General features: G+C 50.7%; 1 protein-coding gene across 4 annotated transcripts in view; it reads right to left on the minus strand.

Moving 5' to 3' along the window:
- Positions 1–23,779, minus strand: part of sncb (synuclein, beta) — an 84,548-nt gene that overhangs the window by 23,991 nt on the left and 36,778 nt on the right. For all 4 annotated transcript variants that reach the window (XM_038795638.1, XM_038795640.1, XM_038795639.1 and 1 more), the window contains one exon: positions 10,528–10,626. In XM_038795638.1, the coding sequence (XP_038651566.1) occupies positions 10,528–10,626 (99 nt within the window). The remainder of the gene's footprint in view (positions 1–10,527; positions 10,627–23,779) is intronic.

The following is a 23,779-nucleotide window of genomic DNA, read 5'->3' on the forward strand; positions in this document are numbered from 1 at the left end:
AATTTGAATTTGTGCAGTCTACAAATATCTCTTTGGAAATTAATATTATGGCTTTAACTCGAAAGGAAGTAAAATGCGAGAATAATTCTATTATCACCAGTTGCAACACAGCAACATTCTCTGAAAGGAATGTTCGGGACCTGGAGCATCGCATTAGAGCAAGTATGAGTAATTTGTTACATTAATCTTACTGTCATGATGTAAATCCCCGAGCACCTGTTAACACAGTTTTATGTTGTCTTTCAACAAATCCTGAGGAACTCTACTCTTTTTTCCTTACAGAGAATATTAATTATTTCCTCAGGAAGGTTGTAAGTTTTTAAAAAAGTAATTGGGTGTATTTTAGGTGTTGCGTTGCGGATCCCACTGGCGGTTGGTGGGAATCTGGAACGGGTCTGCAGCATATGGCCAACTGTGATAAAATGGCAGCTGTCTTTTGTAGACCCCAAATAAGTCTGACCCAAGAAGGTTAAAGAAAACATTGTTCATTAGAACACGCTCGTATTTACAATATACATCAGATCCCAGCCAGGTCTGTGATGTTGGGACCGTGCCTGGCTGACTTTATACAGAGTTTAATCATGGATGATTTAGGGCTCCCTGCCCCCTTTGTGGGGGAGCTTGTATTTGGTGAAACTCATGTGGAGACCGATTGATCCAATCCTGTAGGCCTTCCCGTACCAGCCTCCCCGAACAGGCGCCGGAATGTGGCGCCTAGGGGCTTTTCACAGTAACTTCATTTGAAGCCTACTTGTGACAATAAGTGATTTTCATTTTCATTTTTCATTTGGGCGATAAAATCGGCCAAGGAACAGAAGTGACATGCAGAACCAATATAATTGCAGGATGGGGGCCAGTGGAGGAAACCAGCATCAGGAGATTCTAGTGCAGGAGTTGGCACTGTATTTAAATGGCAGTCAGCTCTGCCTCTAGATTTCAAAACTCCTGGAACACATCCCTGAAAGCTGCAGAGCTAGGGAGAGGAGCAGCTCAAACCAGAAGACTCCAGCATCCAATTACAATGACATAACATTGAGGAATAGGATACCCCAGAGAGAGAGAGAGAGGAAAGGTTACAGTCAGCTGTGCAGCATATAACTGAAGGGATGCCACTGACCTCCTCCAATCACTGAACAACACAATGCATGTTCCCAGAATATGGTCACAGCAAAGCCGAGTAGTAATGAGCCTGAGCCCATTACAGTAAGGACCTCCTCTGGTCAGGTGTGATTGCAGCAGAGAGCCATGAGGAAGCCGCTAGTGAGGACCCTCAGACTTCCTCTGAGGAGGAAAGTGTTGATGTCTCAGAGTGTGTAGCATCACATCATTCCCCCTGTTCCAAGCACCAGCACTGATACAATCACTCCAGTGGGTAGACATTGGTGGTTTGGCTGAGGGGGGGGGGGGTCACACTCTGGTCAGTAGCTCACAGGAAAGCAGATGTTGATGCCAGAGGTTGTGGTAGCTGAGGCCACTGGCAGCGAGAAGGCTCTTGGTGCCCAAGCCAATGATGAGCCTCTGATGACAGCCATGCTCTGACGCTGGAGCCACAGAAATGAATGAGGGGAGGAATCTGGTTGCGCTGCCTGAGGCTTTGAGCAGATGTGAATGGAAGATGAAGGAGTCTATCCAGGTAATGACATCTTCTATGTCTCAAGTGGGTAAGTGCATTGTTTCATTCTTGGAGAGGTTAAAGAAAGCCATGGATAGGCAGACCTAAGAGAACACTCAGTTGATGCCAGGTGTTAGTGCAAGCCTGCAGACCATTGCTACCTCCATGAGCTTACTTCAGGAATAGCCAATTAAAAGATGAAGGGTACATCTGGATAAGCTTCCAGGTGCACATCCATCCACATAAAACAGGAAACTGCCATATTGCATGGAGAGGTGGAGAAGCTACAGCTTAAAGTGTTGACAGTAGCTCCTCAGGCTTTCAGCCTGTGACCCAAACTCCTCCAGTGGCAACAGCCACAGAGGAAGCATCTACAATTGTGAAGGAGACCCTTAGTTTCCCAGTGCCCTACAGACCTGGGGCTATCAGAGAACACCCTTCACAGTCATCAACCTATTTTCCAGTACTTGATCTATAATGTTGTATGCTAAGGCATTTCAAGTGCTCATCTCAGTGCTTCTTAAATGTTGTGAGGACTCCCACACTTTCAGGCAGCGAGAATCCCGCCCAATATGTGAGAACGTTGTTGGTTCAGACTGCAGAACTTCCTGGACCCGTCATGGTAACAGAAACACATCTTCAAAAGACTGAGGGTTTATTCTGGCTCTTGTGAAGCCATGACTGGAATTGTATCTCTCAGCCTTACTGCGAGGGTTCCTGATGGCTGTCATCAGCCAAGTCCGGACAGGTTAACCCCTATCACCATCCATCCAGCTGTGGATGTAGGATGAATAAGTGTGGCACTTGGCCCGTCAAGCACGGAGAATCGCCATGGGGGCTGCTTTCAACGGCCCCCGACCGGCGCCGTGTCGATCGCATACGCGCGACTGGTGGCAATTCTCCGGTCACCGGAGAATCGCGTGCCGTGTGGGAGCCTATTTTGGGTAATTCTCCGCCCATAAGCCGAGTGCAATTTTGGCGTGGAGGGTTGGAGAATCCTGCCCTGAATATTTACAACTTTCAACATTTGCATTATAGAAGTCTAATCCTGTCCTCAGCTGTAGCCCATCTAATTCCACTGCCCTTCAGAGTTCGCCCAGTAAGTGCTCAAGAGTCCTGACAAATTGTCCTTAAAAATTCCTTCTCAGCAAGTGAACACAGCTAGCAAAATCAACGGACGTGATTTAAAGCGCAAAAAAGAGTCTTTCTCGGTGCCTGCAGCACCTAGAATGACCCTGTGCAGGAAGAGATCAGGGTGTCATTTTTAAATGTTGCCCTAATCTTTCGACCCCCTCGGAATTCTCACCGTGGTCTCCGGACCCCCCTTCCCCCCATCCCCCCTGACTGCCCCAACTTATCACTTAGGGGTCCTTGAGCCCCCCCCCCCCCCCCCCCCCCTCACCCCACCTCACCCTTCAGGGAAAGGCACCCTTGGGCCCGATCCCTGACATGGGCAACTGGGCTCCCTTTTACTGCCAGCCTGGTGCCCTATCAGTGCCCAGGCCAGCCTGGCAGCGCCACCCAGACACCGTAATGCCAGGGCACCCGAGTGACGATGCCAAGGTGTCAGGCTGGCAGTGCCAAGCTGCCCAGGTGCCAGCGGTGTATCAGGGTGCCACCATGCCTAGAGCCCGACCGCCCTCTGTTGGTCAGGGAGGCCCCCCTCCCATGGTGCCATTCCGCCTGGTCAACGTTTGTATGGACCATGGCTAAACAGTGCCATGGCGAGGTCTCCCAGGCATGGCCGTTAGTTCCCGGGCCTCGGGAGGGGCCCAGTCCCTGCAAGGGGGAGATCCATATCATGACGACTCACGAGATTCCGTTAGATCTCACGAGGCGCCCCGAGCTTGGCAAATCTTGCGAGAGGTCTCTTACGAGATTTAACTGCCTCACTGCGTCACCAAGTTGGGTGCAACATGGCCATTACATCGCATCCAACATTTATTGCTCATCAACAATTGGCCTTGAGAAAGACAGAGGGGTCCTTCTTCCAAGATTTGACATAACGGAATCGCTTCTTATGTTGCTTCAGAAGGCAGTTGAGAATCAACCATTAGTGTGGCGCTCAAGTAAAATCCAGGTCAGGCTGGGAATGGATGGTAGTTTTTTCCCCAAAAGAATATTATCTTTAATATGCATTATTTCACTGTGTTCATGGAGTCCCTCTATCAATTTTCATTGCAATGCTTTCTTTTGGCTTTGTTGTATCTGGAAAAACAAAGACAAAAAGCACCTAATTGCTTTGCCTCCTCTGCCTCTAAGGCCACCTTCAGAAAGAAGAGATGCCATAGCTCCTTTCTCCATTCCATTCTCTTCCTCCTTTATGTTTCCTCCCCTGGCCATAACATACACAAGTGACGCATCAGTCTCCGCACATTGACTTATGTCTCTCAGCTCTAGATCTATGTCTTTTCCATCAATGTAAACCTGCAAGTCAATTGCTCAAGTTTTCTCTCTTGCTTTAAGGGCAGAATTTCCAACAGCTTTAATCACAGAGTCATAAATAACCGTGTTTAATTCAGCCCATCATAACTGTGCCAGCTCTTTGACAGAATTATCCAGTAAGTCACATCCCCTGCTCTTGCCCTGTAATCCAGCAAAATCCTCATCTTCAAGTATATATTTAATTACCCTCTGAAGGTTAATGTTGACTCCATTTTCACCCTGTATTTCAGATCATAACATGCTGCAGAAAAAGCATTCTCTCAATTATACCCTGGATAGTTAGACAATTATCTTAAATTTGTGTTCACTGGTTTCCAACCTTCTTGCCGAATAATCCAGGAAACATGAGCAGGAAGACTAATGTAGTTCATTTGCAATGCAAAAGTAAAGCCACTACTGTGGCTTACAGCAATAGAGTTCCAACTGGGGTCTACCAGCACTGTCGGTCCAGGTTGGGGCCGGTATTTATAGGGCTCAGATAACAAGTCCCTGCCGGATGGGGCTCTGCATGCTACCAGGGAAATCCGTTCTCCACGAGCCACACTGGGAGATCTATCAGTGATCCCCCGTGGGGGTTATCACAAACAAACAACTTTGAGCACCCCTCTCAAATCTCCACTTAAGCTTCCCAACTCTGAAGGTGAAAAAATACTGCAAAGGCTATGGATCCTAATAATATTCCGGCAATAGTACTGAAGACTTGGGCTCCAGAACTTGCCGCACCTCTAGCCAAGCTGTTCCAGTGCAGCTACAACACTGGCATCTACCAGGCAATATGGAAAATTGCCCAGGTGTGTCCCGTACACAAGAAACAGGACAAATCCAACCCAGCAAGTTACCACCTTATCAGTCTCCTCTCCATCATCAGAAAAGTAATGGAAGGAGCCATCAACAGTGCTATTAAGCGACACTTACTTGGCAATAACCTGCTCATGGACACTCAATTTAGGTTCCGCCAGGGTCACTGAGCTCCTGACCTCATTACAACCTTGGTTCAAACATGGACAAAAGAGCTGAATGCCAGAGGTGAGGTGAGAACATCAAGGCAGCATTTGACCGAGTATGACATCAAGGAGCCCCAGCTAAACTGGAGTCAATGGGAATCAGGGGGAAAATTCTCCACTCGTTGAAGTCATACTTGGCACAAAGGAAGATAGTTGAGGTGGTTTGATGTCAATCATCTCAGCTCCAGGACATCACTGCAGGAGATCCTTACAGTAGTGTCCCAGGCCCAACCATCTTCAGCTGCTTCAAGTGGGGATGTTTGCGGATGACTGCACAATGTTCCGCACCATTCACAACTCCTCAGATAATGAAGCAGTCCATGTCCAAATGCAGCAAACTCAAGACCTGGACTATATCCAGGCTTGTGGCTACCAGGGCAGGTCAAAGGCGAGGAATCCTACGGAGAGTAACTCACCTCCTGACCCCCAAAGCCTGCCCGCCATCTACAAGGCACAAGTCAGGAGTGTAATGGAATACTTTTAACTTGCCAGATGAGTGCAGCTCCAACAACACTCAAGAGACTTGACACCATCCAGGACAAAGCAGCCCGCTTGATTGCTCCTCCTTCTACAAACATTCAAACCCTCCACCACTAAAGAACAGTGGCAACCATGTGTACCATCTACAAGATGCACTGCAATAATTCACCAAGGTTCCTTAGTCAGCACCTTCCAAGCTCACAACTACTACCATCTAGAAGGACAAGAGCAGCAGACACCTGGGAACTCCACCAGCTGAAGGTTCACCTCCAAATTACTCACCACCCTGACTTGGAAATATATCGCCGTTCCTTCGCTGTCGCTGGGGCAACACCCTGGAACACCCTCCCTAACAGCACAATGGGTGTACCTACACCTCCAGGACTGCAGTGGTTCAAGAAGGCAAATTACCACCAGCTTCTGAAGGGCAACTAGGGATGGGCAATAAATGCTGACATAACCAGCAACTCCCACATCCTTTAAATTATTTTTTTAAAATCCAGACCGTCCTATGTCTCCAAGTTTCCAGATAGTTTGTTCAATTCTGGACTTGACAATTCTCAAGTTGAGGTATAACCATTGAGATGCAACTCCAGTTATTTTGTATGGAATACCTTGATGTGGACAAAGCTATTACTTTAATTTCCCACCATCGCCAGCTAAGTCCACTCGCTGGGAATTAATTTTTCAGAAGATTTTGTCAAGGCTCCTGAAGATTATTCTAGGACAATGCAATTTAATGGACTAGAGCTGAGGACAGGATGAGCCTGCTACAATGCAAATGTTGAAAGCTGTTCATACCCTCTGTCCAGGCTAAAGCATGAAGCATGGCCACATGGAGGATGCACAGAAGACCAACCAGCACTCTTGGTTGTCAGCTGAAGTTGGCTGAAAATGTTAACTTACTGCCAAGGCACCTTCCCCATGAACTTTCTCTTTCTAAGGGCAGCACGGTAGCACGGTGGTTAGCACTGTTGCTTCACAGCACCAGGGACCCAGGTTCGCTTCCCGGCTTTGTTAGGTGAATTGGGCATTCTGAATTCTCCCTCTGTGTACCCAAACAGGCGTGTGGCGACTTGGGAATTTTCACAGTCACTTCATTGCGGTGTTAATGTAAGCCTACTTGTGGCACTAATAAAGATTATTATTATTATTATTAACTCCACTTTCTTGTGCCTCTCCATTGTCATCAAAATCCTAATCCCGACTTTATCTTGAGATTTGATTTCTGAAAGATTCTGGTAGTCGGCCTCCAGTTTTTGCAAATTATCCATTACTTGTTCACACAAAGATGAGCGCTCCCAACACACTTTTCCAAGCTTCACTGGTTAGTCATGTTTTAGTAAACTGAAGTATTTCAATCCTCATTACAGAGTCTGATGGCCTCTATTGTCCATAAATTAGAAGTTAATTGCATATTCATAGCATGGCCTATTCTATTGGATTAACAGGAGAGTGCAACCGAAAGCCCGGACAGCAATGATGAGTTCATGTCTGGACACCCCAGGACTGAACCATTTATGGAGGGACTGGGCAGAGCTCGGGGAGAGATCAGAATCCTGGGTGGGATTCTCTGACCCCGGGATGGGTCGAAGAATTGCTGGGGGGGGGGGCGCGATTCACGTGATGCCGCTCCGACGCCGGTCCGCCGATTCTCTGGTGACCAGAGAATCGGCGCCATTTGTGCCGGCGCTGCGCCGATTGGGGACCGCTCTACGTGCCCCACCCCTCCCCGCCGACTCTCCGCGCGTGATGGGCCGAGTGGACATCGAGATAGGCTGAGTCCCGCCGGCGCCTTTCACGTGTGGTCCTGTCCAGCGGGACCTCACCGTTCATCCTGCAGGGGGTGGCCTGGTTGGGGGGGGGGGGGGAGATCCGACCCTGGGGCGGGGGGGGGGGGGGGGCCTCCACCGTGGCCTGGCCCATGATCGGGGCCTACCGATCGGTGGGCCAGCTTCTCCTGGTGGGGGCCTACGTTCCTCCGCGCCAGGCCCCTGTCGCTCTCCGCTATGATGCGTCAGGGTCAGCGCGGAGAAGGAAACTAGCGTGAGTTTGTGCCGATTGTAACGTGCATGCGCAAATTTGCACCGGCTGTAGCGCACACGCGCAGTCACTCCAGTGCCGTGCTGGCCCACTCTAGGGCGCAGAATCATTGCTCCTGGGGGCCTGTTGACATCGCCGTAAAATGTCAACACTTAGCCTCAGGAGCAGAGAATCCCGCCCCATGTTCGAACAGTTGGAGAGAGAAGGATTTGGAAAGCAAGTGAGAGAGGTCACAAAAAGCTGCCACCGAGGCAAGCTTTCGGAAAGGGGTCTGAAAGAGCTTCACTACCAGCAGGAATATATTCTGCAAATATAAGTAGCATTGTTGCCTGCTTGCCTGCCTGGGTTAAGCTGAAAGCTATACGTTCATTTTGCATTGCTACTTCATGGGAAACCATGTGGTAGGGTTAAAAGATACATGTAAGCGGTTCTTGTTAGGTTTGAAGGTTAAAAGTTGAAACTTTTTTTGTTAATAAAGTTTTGTCTGTAAAAATAACCAAGCCCTATTTATTATGCAATCACTCCTGGAGTGAATTGATCTTTCTGCACAGTCTTAAAATGTTTTAAATACACTGCGGCTCTGTCCAGTATCTTAGCCACTGGTGGGAACCAGTCTGGCGTTCGTAACATATTATGCAAATTTATGTAAGCATGCAACACATTGGGGAATCTAACAGATTCCTGAAGGCAGAAACTGCCTCTTCAATGAAAAATGTTATATTCATTGTCGGTCTGTGTTTAAAATCTGACAAGATTTATGTTCAGATTTTGTTGTGCAAATCCTACCAAATCCTTAATGTCGGAATCAGGATTATCTTCATTTCTAATCTTAAAATGTTTTGACATGAAATGTAGTATTCTTGTTCAGAAGACTGTTTTGTACAACCCTCGGTAAACTCAAAGCATTTCTCAGATCCATTATTGTCACTGAAAACAAATTCTGCCGACTACTTGTTAATTTTGGTTCTCACTTAACTTTCGTATAATGGGTCTCAAAGATTGCTCTTGTGTCTCTAATTCAACTCACAGCAGAGCATATGAAATATGACAACATATTATGTGGATGTTTAATATTAGCACTTTGGGAGCAGGTGGGAGTGCTAACATTTACAAAATTGTTAGTGTATCAGGAAGCTACTTCCAACTTGCCAACTTCCACATTTGATTTCAATGTGTTCAAGGTGTGAGGTTAACTCACACTGTGCAACATGTACTTATACAGTAAAATCTTCCTTTGATCAGAATCAAATAAATGCAACTTGTCTATTCAATATGGATATATGACCAGTCCAAACTAGCAATTTTATTCTGTATTTGTGCAGAGAATCACTAAAGGTAGTATCATTCTATAGTTAGTAATGAGAATGGTGCACCTGATTGAAGATTATGACTGGAAATTTGAGCAGAGCCCTGGCGAAAAGGCAGAATGACTGACTGGGAAGCTTGAACCTGATGTTATGGATATTGGGCCGTTAATTGACTCAGGGCATGATTTCCACCCCAATAAAGTGACCACCAGATCTTCAGCCACCAGTCCCCAACCAAGAGTACTGAGGGATCTGGATATAAAGTTGCGTTGTGGGGTGGTGCGGGAGAATTCACCAGTGTTAGTCAAGTAGGCTCTGATGGGGGTAGGGATGGGTGGGGGGGGGGGGGGGGGGAATGGTGGTAGGGTGGGGTTGAGGTCCACCATTTGTAAGACCAGGGGGGGAACGAGTGGGGCCATAGAGTGCTGGGGATGGGTACAATGGGTGTCCTCCATTGGACACAGGTTGCTTGAAAAATAGGGGCCTCACCACCAGCCACAACAGAACTACCAGGCTTCACCTGGTAACCCTGCCATGTAGTAAGGTCCCTTCAACCACTGGTAAAATCAAGCCATTAATTGGAGATTTAAGGACCTTAATTGGCCCAATGGCGAGCAGGCCATCTGGCACCTTCCCCCACCACTGGTAAAATACCAGTGGAGGCAAACACACCATGGACATGGTGCTCCCTGTCATGATTCCATTGTACATTCCCTTATAATTTAATTCCCTTGGCCTAGACAGCCTGCCCCATGTGGTGTAAAATTACAGTCCATATGTTACCAATTATAAAGTGAAAGTAAGTGGAGTCGCCATAGTCCCACAGCACCATTGGCTTCTTTCCCCTTTGGAGGAGAGCCTTGTTAAATCAGGTTAATCACCTCGGTGGTGATGTAACCTGAGGATCACCACACCTCATGTGAGGGGCAAGATTGAGAAGGCAGGACCTTCATGAATAACCTCAGCTGGTACAGGAATTGAACACATGCTGTTGGAGTCGTTCTGCATCACAAACTATCTGTCCGGCCAACTGAGCTAACCCAGCCCCAATTATACTGCTTCCAGAGTTAGTGATGATCGATTAGAAATAATTGATCACATGTTACACCAAACACATGGTTCAATTTTAAGTATTTTAGGATAAAATAGAGATAGTTGTTTTATGGTATCAATATAACTAGTCTTATATTTTAATATGATTGTATAATTACAAAGCTGTTTAAATGCCTTCAATGATTCATACTTTCATTCATTTGAATAACAATACAATTATTATTTATATTATAATTATATTTTTGTGTGTAGAATACAAAACTACTTTTGGAGATTTTTTTCCCATTATTTCCAGTATGAAGCATATTTACTAAATCAATTGTCACTTTATCAGTTTTGCTCAATTATCAGAGCTACAAATAGTGTTTATAAATCTTCACAAAATACCTATAGTCTATTCCATCATTTATTATGGGCTGTGACTGAAGATACACCGGAAAGCTGAAATTTGTATTGCAGTTTTAAATTGGACCATGTTTAAATGAAAAGATACCCTTGGGTTTCAATGCTCATGGTTCCAGTCGAGCAACTTCACAAACATATTTACATGAGTCACTGACAATGAAGCCTGTGACTATCTTACCTGTGGAGCCTCTTCGTAAGTTTCAGGTTCAACTTCGCCTTCTGATTCCATTGTACTTTCCCCTATGATTTCAACAGCTTCTTCCCCAACTTCTTCAGGCTATCAATAGAGAAGAAAATAAATGTATACTCACAAATCTACACAGTTGACATCAGTTGAAGATATAATTATAGTCATTGGGGTGAATTCAAAGCTACCTACCTGGATCATAGAGGGTGGGCAGGCAGTAAAAGTGGCAATGGGACAGCTACACTGATCTCACTTATTGTAACTAGCTTTTCTGAGCATCTAGAAAGGAACCTGCTGGAAGCTATCAGCGTCCCTCTATAAATATGCAATTGAGTCTTCACCAGCGGCATGGGGGCCCAACTATTATTTTAACAGAGACCAGCCAAGAACATTATTTTGTGATTTTGTTTTTCCCCAGCAGAAAGAGGAGTTCACTGAGGAGAGGCTTAAACAGTTAAGCTGTTCTTTTACGCATGTTATAAACTTTCCAAGTTGAAGGAGTAGGAATGGTCCTCTAAGCCCCACAAGGTTAGATCTCCTCTGCCCTAGCTTACCTGCTCTTCCACCTGACCCCTCCCACTCCACGGACAACCTGAAGCAATCACCCCTTTGTGTCACCAGCCAGCTTTCAGTTCTCACTGATGTGGCACATTGGACTGACTGAGTCTATGCAAATAATGCTTAGATGTGTATATCTCTCGCTGCCATGTTTAAAATGGTTTCCCATTCTACCTCAGCTCCCACCTAACCTGCTTCCTTTGTGATTTTAAATCAAGGCTGCAGTGACTTCCAAATATTTACCAAAGGAAAAACTAATTTTGCAAGGTATTGTTCGATATTCTAGAGTATTATTCAACGGCTGAAGTTGAAGTTGAATTGAGCCAATGTTCTTCTATAAATGTTGCTCTGGATTGGGAGGCCAGGCTTAAAGCAGCATTGCGTGTGTTTACATCTTAATTCTTGTTTCATAGTAAGTTTGAAATAGTCACCCTCCAAGTCACATACCATCTTGATTTTGAACGATATCACTCTTCCTTCATCACCACTTGGTCAAAATCCTGAAACTCCCTATCTAATAGCACTGTGGGATCCTAGCACCACTTGGGTTGTACAGTTCAAGGAAGTGGCTCACTACCATATTTTCAGGGCCATTAGGAATGGGCAACAAAGTCTGGCCTTGCCAGCAATGCCTACATCCCATAAAAGAAGAAACATTAAAAAAATTGTCAATACTATCTAAGGAGTAAGGAATCTGTCGGGTGTAATTAATGTGATTTTAGAAGCATTATCGGATGTAATGTGTTCCTAGTCTGCGAGAATTCATTCAGTAGCTATAAAACTAACTGATGAGGAATATTCAGAAGATAAGGTTTAATTTGTACCTCATAAATATCCACATGCAGGACTTTGAAATAAATTATTTTGATGTGATTATTTACCATGAGCGAGCTAAATTTAAAAACAATTGGGATAAAAAGGTATTAGTAAATGGCTAAAATCTCTATTTGGGGAACTGTTATGAAAGAAATTCTGCAGGGTTTGTTTTAGATCCACTGTGGTTCCTCATTCAGGTAGCAAGCAGGTTATTCATTTTGTGTTAAACTATTGAATTTTATTAGTTTTGCAATTCTAATCATGGAATTATAAAAATGGAAGTTTGAACAGTTTGATCACACTGCAGTTTAATGTTGAAATAAATGCTATGTATTCACGATTAGGGGATTTTCACAGTAACTTCATTGCGGTGTTAATGTAAACCTACTTGTGACAATAATAAAGATTATATTATTATATTATATTATTATAACCTTAATAAGCATAGATCAATGTTTTTCAGAGTTCCTGTTAATTATATGAAGCAAGGTGCTGCTTTAATCTTTTCCAAACTGTGACCTCATAAATGGGGCGGGATTCTCCAATCCCGAGGCAGAGTGTCCACGCCGTCGTAAACGCCATCGCGTTTTACGACGGCGTGAATGGGCCACTCCCACGACTAATTCTGGCCCCTACAGGGGGCCAGCATGGTGCTGGAGCGATTTATGCTGCTCCAGCTGCAGATCCCGGCATGAACTCAGCGCGCGGGATCCGCGCATACGCAGTTGCGCAGGCGCCAACGAGGACATGCGCAGTAGTGCCGGCCCCAACGCAACATGGCGCAGGACTACAGGGGCCGGCCCGTAGGAAAGGAGGCCCCCAGCCACAGAAGCCGGCCCGCCGATTGGTGGGCCCCGATCGTGGGCCAGGCCACATCGGAGGCCCCCCCCAAGTGTCGGACCCCCCCTCCCCCTCCCAACGGCCGCCACCGGACCCTTACACGCTGATGTCCCGTTGGCCCAGAGCAGGTTAGAATGGCGCCGGTGGGGCTCAACTCTTTTCTTACAGCCGCTCGACCCATTTGGGCCGGAGAATTGGTGGGCCGGCCGCGTAGAGCGGCCGCAACCAGTGGTGCGCCAACCACGCTGGCGCCAATGGCACAAATTCTCCGCTCTGCAGAGAATCGCGTGCCGGCTTTTGGGGGGGGGGGGCGGGGGGGGCGTGGCCCATTCGTGGGGATTCTCCGGCCCGGCGCGGGGCTGGGAGAATCCCTCCCCCGGTCCTAAAACAGACTCTGTCACAGTAAAATTTGCGCCGGCACTACAGCACAATTATAAGGAACAGTGCACATAATGTCCTGTAAATTGTGTAAGGAACTATATATAATATAAAGTAATCTATATTTGTATTGTGGGTGTTAGGAGTAAAATATGGCTTTAAGTTTAAGCTTAATTTATATTTCTGCAGTTATGTGTTAAGAAAAAGATTGCCTGTACGTCTCTGGGTTTGTTTAGATGCTTGCACTTTAATGAGGCTTTTACAACTCGAAAACAAGGGGCCCAAGAGGCAGCAAAGGCAATTTGAATTCAGTTGGAACAAGGTGACCAAGAAGGAAGCAGCATTCCACAGGAACTGCCAGAACAGGCAGGACAATACGAAGGAAGGAGAAAGCAAGTCCCAGAAACTACAGAAGGTGCCCGAAACCAGGGAGAGGAACAGGATTAAGTTCCAAGAGGAGCTTCTAGTCAAAGTAAAAAAAGAACAGGAATATAGGGAAAAGTTTCTGTTCAGTAAAGTTAAGAGTGAGGAGCAGAGAGAGACTCCAAAAAGGCAAAACTGCAAAAAGCAACTGGAAAGTCCAATGGGCATGCGAGAGGCCAGAGATCGAAGAAGACCCAATGGTTGGTGACTCTTTACTATGGGCCTGTGAAGCAGCGCGTTCTGTTGGCACAGCTGGGTATTTGAGAGATTGCGTGGGATGCAAAGCTTGAATGGAGAGGTTGAAACCCTGGCGGGGATTTCTTGGTGAAGACATGCGAGAGAAAGCATCGTTTGGGAGAAGATTCCAAGGTGTGTTCTTGAGAGCAATGGAAATTGGAAACCCTTGTGTGGAAGACAGAGTTCCAATAAGACCAACTGGCTCATAGTGTGACACGTATCTGGGAGGAATTGATGAGAAATCCATTGGAGTTGTTTTGGGTGGTACCTACCACTTGGTTTCAGAGTGTGGGATATCTGGCCACATTTCGGCGATTGGTTTATGTGGATTGTTTACTTACTGAAAACATTAGCGCATAAGGTGGAATTTGTTACCTGTGTTAGCCTTGTAAATTAATATAAATTTGTTAAGGTAAGTTGGGGTAAAGGAGTACTGTCTTACAATTCATCTTTTCTTGTTTAATAAATGTTTTATTATTTTTGTTAAAAGTTCTTCAGCTGACCCCTGTAACTGTTCCATGTATCTAAACAAAAAATAAAAGTTAGTATCTATTAAGCCAGGTTCCATCCTGGGATCTGACTTGTCCAATAGTAACAGCATGGATTTGTCAAGGGAAGGTCATGCCTGACTAATATTAATGAGTTTTTTGAAGAGGTGGCTAAGGTAGTGGAACAGGAGAATGTCAATGGATATTATTTATATGGATTTCCAGTTGGTATTTGATAAAGTCTCACATAAGAGACTGATAACTAAGGTGGAAGACCACAGAGTCAAGGGCAAATTATTGACATGGTTTGAAATTGGTTGAGTGGCAGGCAACAGAGAGCAGGGATAATGGGTAATTATTCTAATTGCAGGAGGTGACGAGTGGTGCACCACAGTGATGCTAGTTACGATATCTAAATTAGTTGAAAATCTGTTTATTTTCTTTAATTTACAACCTGTTGGAAAACTGTATTCGTGACTTTAAAGCAGTAAATACTGTCTTACACTCTTTTGTATCAAAACATTAAAACTTGCTTTCAACATTTTAAAATAATCCATATCCTGATGTAATGAAGCAGCTAATTTTAAGACAAAGGGCAGGGATTCCCTTTCTCTGTCCCTAAGACTGGGAATCCCGATCGGGCCGCAAATCCTGCATCGGGGCAAAATGTGATTGGCACCAGGCCCACCCCCAGTCTCTGGCCCTGTCCCGTTGGCCATAGCGGGCTCCCCGCCGCATGCTGGGAGCTCACATGCAGGAGGAGACTCAGGATGATCAGGGAAACCATTGCCCATATCTGCCATCTCATGGCACACCTGGCACCACGTGACACTGGGGGAGGACACCCTCTCCCCGTGGTCGTCAAAGTTACGGTGGCCCTGAACTTCTACGTGACGGGACCATTCCAGTCGCCGAGTGGGAACCTGTCTGGCATTTTCCAGGCATCGGTGCACCGTGCATCCGTGCAGTGACGGACGCCCTGTACGACATCGCGGACCACTATATTCAGTTCCCTGTGAACCGCGCCCACTGGGTGCCCGAACAGCGGGCTTCACTGCCATGGCCAGGATCCCTGTGGTCCAGGGGGCGATCGATGGGATGCACGTCGCCATGCGGCCACCAGAGGATAACAGGGCTGTGTTCATGAAGGGGACCTACTCCATGAACGTGCAGGTGGTCTGTGACCACCGGATGAAGATCCTGCACGTTTGCGCCCGGTACCCGGTTAGTGTGCATGACTCCTTCATATTTGCACAATCATTCATCCCCGCCATGTTCGAGGGAACCCCCCCTCCCCGGCTGAGGGCCTGGTTGCTGGGTGACAAGGGTCACCCCTTGCGGTCGTGGCTGATGATGCCTATACAGAGGCCACAGACTGACGCGGAGACCCGATACAATGAGGCCCATACAGTGACCAGGGGTGTGGTCGAGAGGTGCTTTGGGCTGCTGAAGATGGACTTCAGGTGCCTGGACCGCTCTGGAGTGGCCCTCCAGTACCTGTCGGAGAAGGTCGGCCGCATCGTTGTGGTCTGCTGCGTCCTGCACAACATAGCCCAGCAGAGGGGCGGTGTGCTGGAGGCAGAGAAGGGGGAGGGGGAGCAACACGACGAAGGGAAGGCCTCCCAGATGTGGAGGATGGGGGCAATGTACAGGACAGACGGGCTGGACATGGACGGGAGGCTGCCCACCATTACCGGCTGGGCCAGCGGGCACGGGACGTGATGATAGCCACACGGTTCACAAACTAGGGGCTTGTGGGAATCGGCGAGTATGGGTACGGACAGCACAGTACGGCACCAGCCCACCACCCTCACCGCACCCACCACCAACCACCCTCACCCCACCCACCACCAACCACCCTCACCCCGCCCACCACCAACCACCCTGACCCCACCCACCACTGCATCACCCGCATGCACACCACCTCTCCTTGCACATCCACCTGCAGCACAATGGCCAGGGCTAACACGGTCGCCAGTAGAAGTGTACCCCAGCACTTCCTCCTCCCTCGGAGTGCCCAATGGCCCCCGGGCCTCTCTATGGGTCTGGGGTGTGAATGGATCCAGCACCCAAGGCACCTCCAGCACCTGGCGCTGCCAGTCCTGGAGGCCCAACCTGGGGCGGAATTGTCCGACACCCCCGGGGGGTTGGAGAATCGCCCGGGGCCGGCGTAAATCCCTCCCCCGCCGTGTCCCAAATTCTCTGCCCCCCGAGATTCGGCGGGGGCGGGAATTGCGCCGCACCGGTCAGCGGGCTCCCCGTGGCGATTCTCCGGCCCGCGATGGGCTGAAGTCCCGCGGCTGACAGGCCTTTCCCGCTGGCGTGGTTTAAACCACCTCTCTTACCAGCGGGATTGGCGGTACAGGCGGGCTCTGGGATACTGGGGGGGGGGGGGGGCGCAGAGCGATCTGACCCCTGAGGGTGCCCCTACGGTGGCCTGGCCCGCGATCGGGGCCCACCGATCCGCGGGCAGGCCTGTGCCGTGGGGGCACTCTTTTTCTTCCGCCCCGACCCACTGGCGCATGCGCGGACTTACGCTGGCCGGCGAAGTCCTTTCAACCCCGGCTGGCATGGCGCCAAAGGCCGTTCATGCTCCGGCGCAGGTCTAGCCCCTCAATGTGAGGGCTTGGCCCCTAAAGGTGCGGAGAATTCTGCACCTTTTGGGCGGCCCAACGCCGGAGTGGTTCACGCCACTCCGACACGCCTGGACCCCCTGCCCCGCCGGGTAGGGGAGAATCCCGGCCCTGGTGTCAACAAGGGTCTGCAAGCTTGCCGCCATGGAGCTCAGGGAGTTGGTCATCCCTGTCTGTGTCTGGGCGACGCTGGCCAGCACCTGGGCAATGGCGCCGATGCCCTGCTAAGACTGCGCCATGGCCTGTTGAGACTGGGACATGGCCTCCTGGGACTGCGCCATGGCCTGTTGAGACCGGGCCACAGCGCTGAGTGCCTCTACGATCTGCAGCTGGCTCTGGCTCATGGCTGCCTGTGAGAGGGCAGCCATGGTCTGGGCCACAGACACCGCCTGGACGGAAAGCTCCAGGCCTTGCATACTGCTCCCCATGTCTGACACCATCACCCCCATTGCCTCCACCGCGGACGCTGCCCGTGCGGTTTCGGCCTGGGTGGCACGTATGACCGGCACCACTCCCTGCTCCTGCACGTGGGTGGACTCTTCCACCTGCGTCTGCAGCTGCTGCAAGCCGGCCGTCACCTCCTTCGATTGTCCCTGGGTCTCTGACTGCATCGGGTCCATGGGTGGGGGTGGTAACTTCAGGAACCCGGGACCCGCCTGGGCGGCCGATGGTTGTTGGGGCCGGGCTGCCCTTCAACCGTCCGGCCGCTCGGCTGCTCCTAGCTCCACCTGCTGTACCGGGATGGCTGTGTGGTGCGCGGCAGTTAGTGTACGAGAAGCCTCATCGCTAAAGCACCCAACTAAGGTGATGATGGAGGGTATAGGAGATAGCAGTGGCGTAATGTCGAGGTCCTCATCAGACCCGAAGTCTGGGGTCCCCTGGGGTGGTGTTTCCAGTTTGTCCATCCCCTGTGTGTGGGTGTCCTGGGTGGTTGTGTCCTGGGTGTCAGTGTCCTGGGTGGGTGTGTCCTATATATGGGTGTCCTGGGTGGTTGTGTCCTGGGTGTCAGTGTCCTGGGTGGGTGTGTCCTATATATGGGTGTCCTGGGTGGTTGTGTCCTGTGTGTGGGTGTCCTGGGTGGTTGTGTCCTGGGTGGTTGTGTCCTGGGTGTTTGTGTCCAATGTGTCAGTGTCCTGGGTGGTTGTGTCCTGGGTGGTTGTGTCCTGGGTGTTTGTGTCCAATGTGTCAGTGTCCTGGGTGGGTGTGTCCTATATATGGGTGTCCTGGGTGGTTGTGTCCTGTGTGGGTGTGTCCTATATATGGGTGTCCTGGGTGGTTGTGTCCTGTGTGTCAGTGTCCTGGGGTGACTGGGACGGGGGCCTGTTAGTGTGGCTGCCCTACTCGTTGCTGGGTGTGGCTCTCCAGCGTCGCCGCACTGGCACTAGATGGGGCGGCGTATGCCTGACGGTCTGGGTCTATCCCTGGCTCGTGGACGCCCTGGCACTGAATGGGGGCGTCGTATGCCTGATGACCCAGGTCTATTACTGTCTTGTGGGTGCCTTGGAACGTCCTGGGGGCGGTCGGCATCCGCAGGAACGGGTGGGTCGACGTTTGGTCCTGCAATACACAATACAGCATGTATGGTTGGACTCGCAGACGGGGATGGGGGAATGGGGATGGGGAAGGGGGATGGGGGGAGAAAGGGGGGAAGGGGGAGGGGGGAAAGGGGAAGGGGGCAGGTAGTGGGGGTCTCACTTGGTACTGCGCCCCCGACCTCTGCATCCGCAACCTCCCGGTCCTTGGATCCGCCTGCATGTTCCAGGGCCCTCTCTTCATGAATGATGAGGGGGCGCAATTCAGGTGGAGTCCCTCCGGTCTTCTCACAATCCCGGTTGTTATGAGCGCGCTTCTCCTGTGGGGGGGTGACAGAGATAAAGGGCAACAGTGTTAGGCGGACATATACTTGCAGACCAGCGGTTGTGTGTATGTTGGCATAGGTTCACAGCCCATACTGCCAACGCAGCCGGCCTGGGTGGGTGCAGCCGTCGGTTTCAGCTAGGGCTGTGCCGCCCATCCTCGGAGGGGGGATTTGGGGTGAGTGGGAGGGGAATGGGGAGGGGGGGGGGTACACACCCTGACTGCCCTGATTAGGTCATTGACCTTCTTGTGGCACTGACGGCACGCGAGTCTGTGACGGGTGATGCCGTCGCAATTGGCGTCACGCTGCTGCTCACCCCTTCCGGGTCGGAGGTTTCCTGAAGTTCCGATTGGCCCGACGCTGGAATGGTTCACGCCGTTCGTGGAGCCGGTGTCAGGCCACCCCGCCGATTGCGGGAGAATTCCGCCCTAGCTCTTTTCTCTCCCTACAGATGCTGCTAGACCTGTTGAGAATTTCCAGCATTTTCATTTTGGTTTCAGATTCCAGCATCCGCAGGAATGGGTCTCGGGAGACATCCTGATCTGGATCTCACCCAGCGTCAGCCATTAAGCTAATTTAAATATGTCTATGCTGTATTCTCCCAAGGTCCGGAAACTAACTGCTTTGCCTGGGAGATCTCGCCATTTGCCTTTTAGCACTAGTCCACATAAACGTGGACCAGGCATAATGGCCCCTGGGGCGGACTCCCAGCCATAGTAGACTCCCAGGTGGTTGGTTCTGGGCATGGTGGTACCCTAGCAATCCTGCTGCCCCTGGGCACCATGGCACTTACAGTCTGGCACCTTGACACTGCCACCCGGGCACCCAGGCTGTGTTACCCTGGCACTCTAGGGTAACTGGGTAGCACTACCATGCTGGCAGGGGCAATGCCAGGGTAGCAGGTTGGCAGTGCCAAGGTGTCCAGGAGCCAGCTTTCCAGTGCCAGGGAACGGTCCCAGGGTACCCTGCCCTTAAAAGGTGGGGTGAAGGGGTGCTCGAAAAAACCCCCTAAGAGATAAGTAGGAGCAGTGGGGGGAGGGGGGGGGGTGTGTGGCTGGGGCCTGGAGGCCATTGTAGGATATCAGAGGGGGTTTGAGAGATCGGGGGTGGCATTTAAAGATAGCATCCCAGTCTCTTCTTGCACTGGGGAGTGTGGACTCGGCAGAGCGTCTCCGCAAAGGCCAAAAAAAGTGTCCCATTAGATAGCAGGGTCTTCCTCGGCATTGCAGGTGCCGAGATACACCCCACTATACCCAACCAAAATGGGACTTTTTTTTCCCTCTTGTTAAATCGCACGCTATATATTTCAGTATAAATCCCAAAAGTAGTGTTTGTTGATTAAGGTTTTCCATGTTACCAACAAACATGAGGGGTGATTTTTGAATATCAGTTCTTTTCTTCCGTTGCATCGAGCAACATATGTCAAAATTTTATTTAACGTACAAATGAGAGTTCAGTTAGAACTCCAAGATAAAATGATATGCTTGAAGTTGATTTATTTTCTATTGGATTATTTCAACGTTAGCAAAATTTTATGGCACTCTAGAAATATGTTGTATTTTAATAGAATGTTAGTATGATATAATGTTAAATATTTTTTTAAATTCTGCTCTTTATCCCTATCTCACTCTCTGAATAGTGATTGAAGCCGCTTGGTAGAACACTGTGTTGGAAAGAATTCACAGATACTCAATACTTAAAGGGTTAACATGGCTTTGTTTCTATGGAATTGAGGTCGACGTGACGTAGAAACAATTTGAAGTAATTAATGTGAGCAGATGGCGCTAATCATTTGAGACACTTATTTAAGTCATCCTTGTTTTCCACAGAATGGTGAACTCAAATCCAGACAAGGCAACAGAATCAATTAGTGAATAATATTAAGGATGCAAAATCTTCTTTTTGCAGCCTCTGGCTCGTTAAAAATAATTATTAGTCTATTGCAAGAAGCACTTCGTGTTCAGCTGAACAATTAGTGATCTGTATTTTCTGTCGACCATCCCCAATGAACCAGATGAAATTATTCCCCAGGGCACCAAGAGCGCCGAAGGCCTGAATAGTTGCTTCCATGCATTAAATTCAAGCGTGCTTTCAATATAACTTAGTGGCGTAGAAGTTTTCATTTTACATTACAGCACATCATTTATTGATTGGCTAGGTCAAGGTTTTTCAAAGTCCCCAGGGTTCGGGTCACGGGTGGGTGCCGGGAGGTTGACAGAGCGATTCCCCCGCCATTCCCTCAGTGGTTCCCAATTGCTGGAGGAGCGTCCAACAGCCATTACCGGCTTTTATATCAAGAATTGCGACCGCTGCCGCCTTTTAAATGGAGGTCCAGATGAGGCTGTATGGAGTCTTCTGGCCAGAAGTAGCCGCAGAGATGGGCGGGATTGTCCAACAGATTGTCCTCGAGTCGGAGATTCGCTGAGGGTCGGCGTGAACCCACCCCCGCTGGCCTCCGAATTCTCCGACCACCCCCCCCCCCAAAGATCGCCGAGGTGTGAATCGCACCGCCCGCCTTGGAGAATGGTGGAGACCGGCGCAACGCTATGGACCCCGGGGCTGCACAAATTCTCCCGGCCGGATGGGCCGAAGTCCAGCCGACGTGACCGCAGGTAAATTGAACCACTTATATAACGGCGTCAACCAGTGCTGATGGTTGACGCAGGACAGCGTGGAGGTAGGTCATGGCATGGGGTGGCCGCAGGAGAAGTGACGGCATGGCCGCAATCGGTGTGCAGGGGGTGTGTGTGTGTGTGTGTGGTGGGGGTGGTTGGGGGTGTGTGGTGGGGGAATGGTGGGTGCTGTGAAGGGGGTTGGGGGGTGTATGATGGGGGGGGTGGAGGAGGGGAGAGGGCGAGTGGCGGGGAGGGGGGAGAGGGTGAGTGCCGGGGTGAGGTGGCGGGTGCTGGGGAGAGGGCGAGTGCCGGGGAGGGGCGAGAGGGCGAGTGGCGGGGAGGGGGGGAGAGGGCGATTGCCGGGGAGGGGGGAGAGGCCGAGTGCTGGGGAGAGGAGGCGAGTGCCGGGGAGAGGGGAGAGGACGAGGGAGGCCGTCTGCCTGGCCAGGTGCCAGCTTCCAACAGACGCTACAATGCAGCCCATGGCACCTGGCTCCGGGAAGGGGTGGGGGGGTGGGGGTGGGGGGGGGGGGGGGGAACGGGCAATGTTGACATGTTGTCGTTTCCCCCCCCCCCCCCCCCCCCCACCCCCTGCAGGCCGTTATGTTTCCTGATCAGCCAGTGATGTTGGGCGCATGTACACTTCTACATGCTGCCCTTGGGGAGGAGGAGGAGGAGCATGCCAGGGAGGTGGCGGAGGCTGCCGCAGAGGGGCAGGTGGCAGCCACCCAGGCTGGAGAGCTGCCCGCCCGACAGGACGAGGAGGTGCACGAGGAGGAGGAGCACGAGGAGCAGGAGGAGGAGGTTGTGGCGCCACGGAGACGCCCGAGGAGGCCCCGTGTATAAAGGCCCCGCTCGTCATACCAGACCTGTACCATGGACCGGGCATGCAGGAGGAGACTCCGGATGAGCCGGGAAACCGTGGCACACATCTGCCACCTGATGGCACACCTGGCACCACGTGGCACTGGGAAAGGACACCCACTCTCCGTGTCCGTCAAGGTTACAGTGGCCCTGAACGCTTATGCCACGGGGTCATTCCAGGCACCGAGTGGGGACCTGTCCGGCATCGCGCAGACATCAGTGCACTGGTGCATCTGGGCAGTGACAGATGCCCTATAATCCATTGCAGACCGCTACATCCAGTTCCCTGTGGACCAGGCCAGCCAAGATGCCCGGGCAGTGCTTCGCTGCCGTGGCCAGGTTACCCATGGTCCAGGGCACGATCGATGGGATACACGTCGCCGTGCGGCCATCTGCAGATAACAGAGCCGTGTTCACCAATAGGAAGGGGACCTATTCCATGAACATTCAGGTAGTCTGCGACCACCACATGATGATCCTGCACATCTGCGCCCGGTACCCGGGCAGTGTACATGACTCATACGTATTGGAGCAGTCTTACATCCCCGGCATGTTTGAGGGACGCCCCCCCCCCCCCCCCCAACCCTCCGGCTGAGGGGCTGGTTGCTGGGCGACAGGGGTTACCCATTGTGGTTGTGGCTGATGACGCCTATACGGAGGCCACAGACTGACGTGGAGAACGGCTACAACGATGCCCATGCAGCCACCAGGGGTATGATAGAGAGGTGCTTTGGGCTGCTAAAAATGCGTTTCAGGTGCCTAGACCACTCTGGAGGGGCCCTCCCGTACCCACCAGATAGGGCCGGCCGCATCGTTATGGTGTGCTGCGTCCTGCAAAACATTCCCAGCAGAGGGACAATGTGCCGCTAGGCAGAGGAGGGGGAAGTGGAGGAGCAGCAGGACGAGGCTGCCCACCGTTACCAGCCGGTCAGCGGGCTCGGGGAGAGGGGGGTACTCACCCTGGCTGCCCTAACAAGGTCATTCACCTTCTTGTGACACTGAGCGCCTCTCCTTGGTGTTACAGCCACAGCGCTCACGGCCTCTGCCACCTCCCTCCACAGGTACCGGCTGAGGCGTGTGGCAACACTGCAGCTCTGTCCAGGGTACAGGCGTACTCCTCTGCTCTACTGTGTCCAGGAGCGCCTCTTTGTCGCGCTCCTGGAACCTCAGAGCTGCGCAGCGGGCTGCCACCTTGTCGGCTCTCCGGGGGGGGGGGGCGACATCTTTTGTGCTGTTACGTCATGCATCCGCGGCAGGTGACGAGTCGCGAATGGCGTCACGCCACTACTGGCCCATTCCGGGCCGGAGAATTTGCGCCATTTGGGGGGACCCGATGCCAGAGTGATCCGCACCATATTTGGCACCGGGTTCCGGCGATCGCGCCGATTATGGGAGAATCCTGTCCGAGGTCCATGCACCCTGCACGTAGAATTGACGTGAAGCACAGTCCAGGTACCTGCGTTTTTGCGCCAAAGCAGGGAGCAGAGATGCTTCGATTTTGCAGTTGCTGGCAAGCAAGGCAAGTGAGCTGTG

This window comes from Scyliorhinus canicula, chromosome 4 (assembly GCF_902713615.1).
Source record: "Scyliorhinus canicula chromosome 4, sScyCan1.1, whole genome shotgun sequence".
Classification (NCBI taxonomy): domain Eukaryota; kingdom Metazoa; phylum Chordata; class Chondrichthyes; order Carcharhiniformes; family Scyliorhinidae; genus Scyliorhinus; species Scyliorhinus canicula.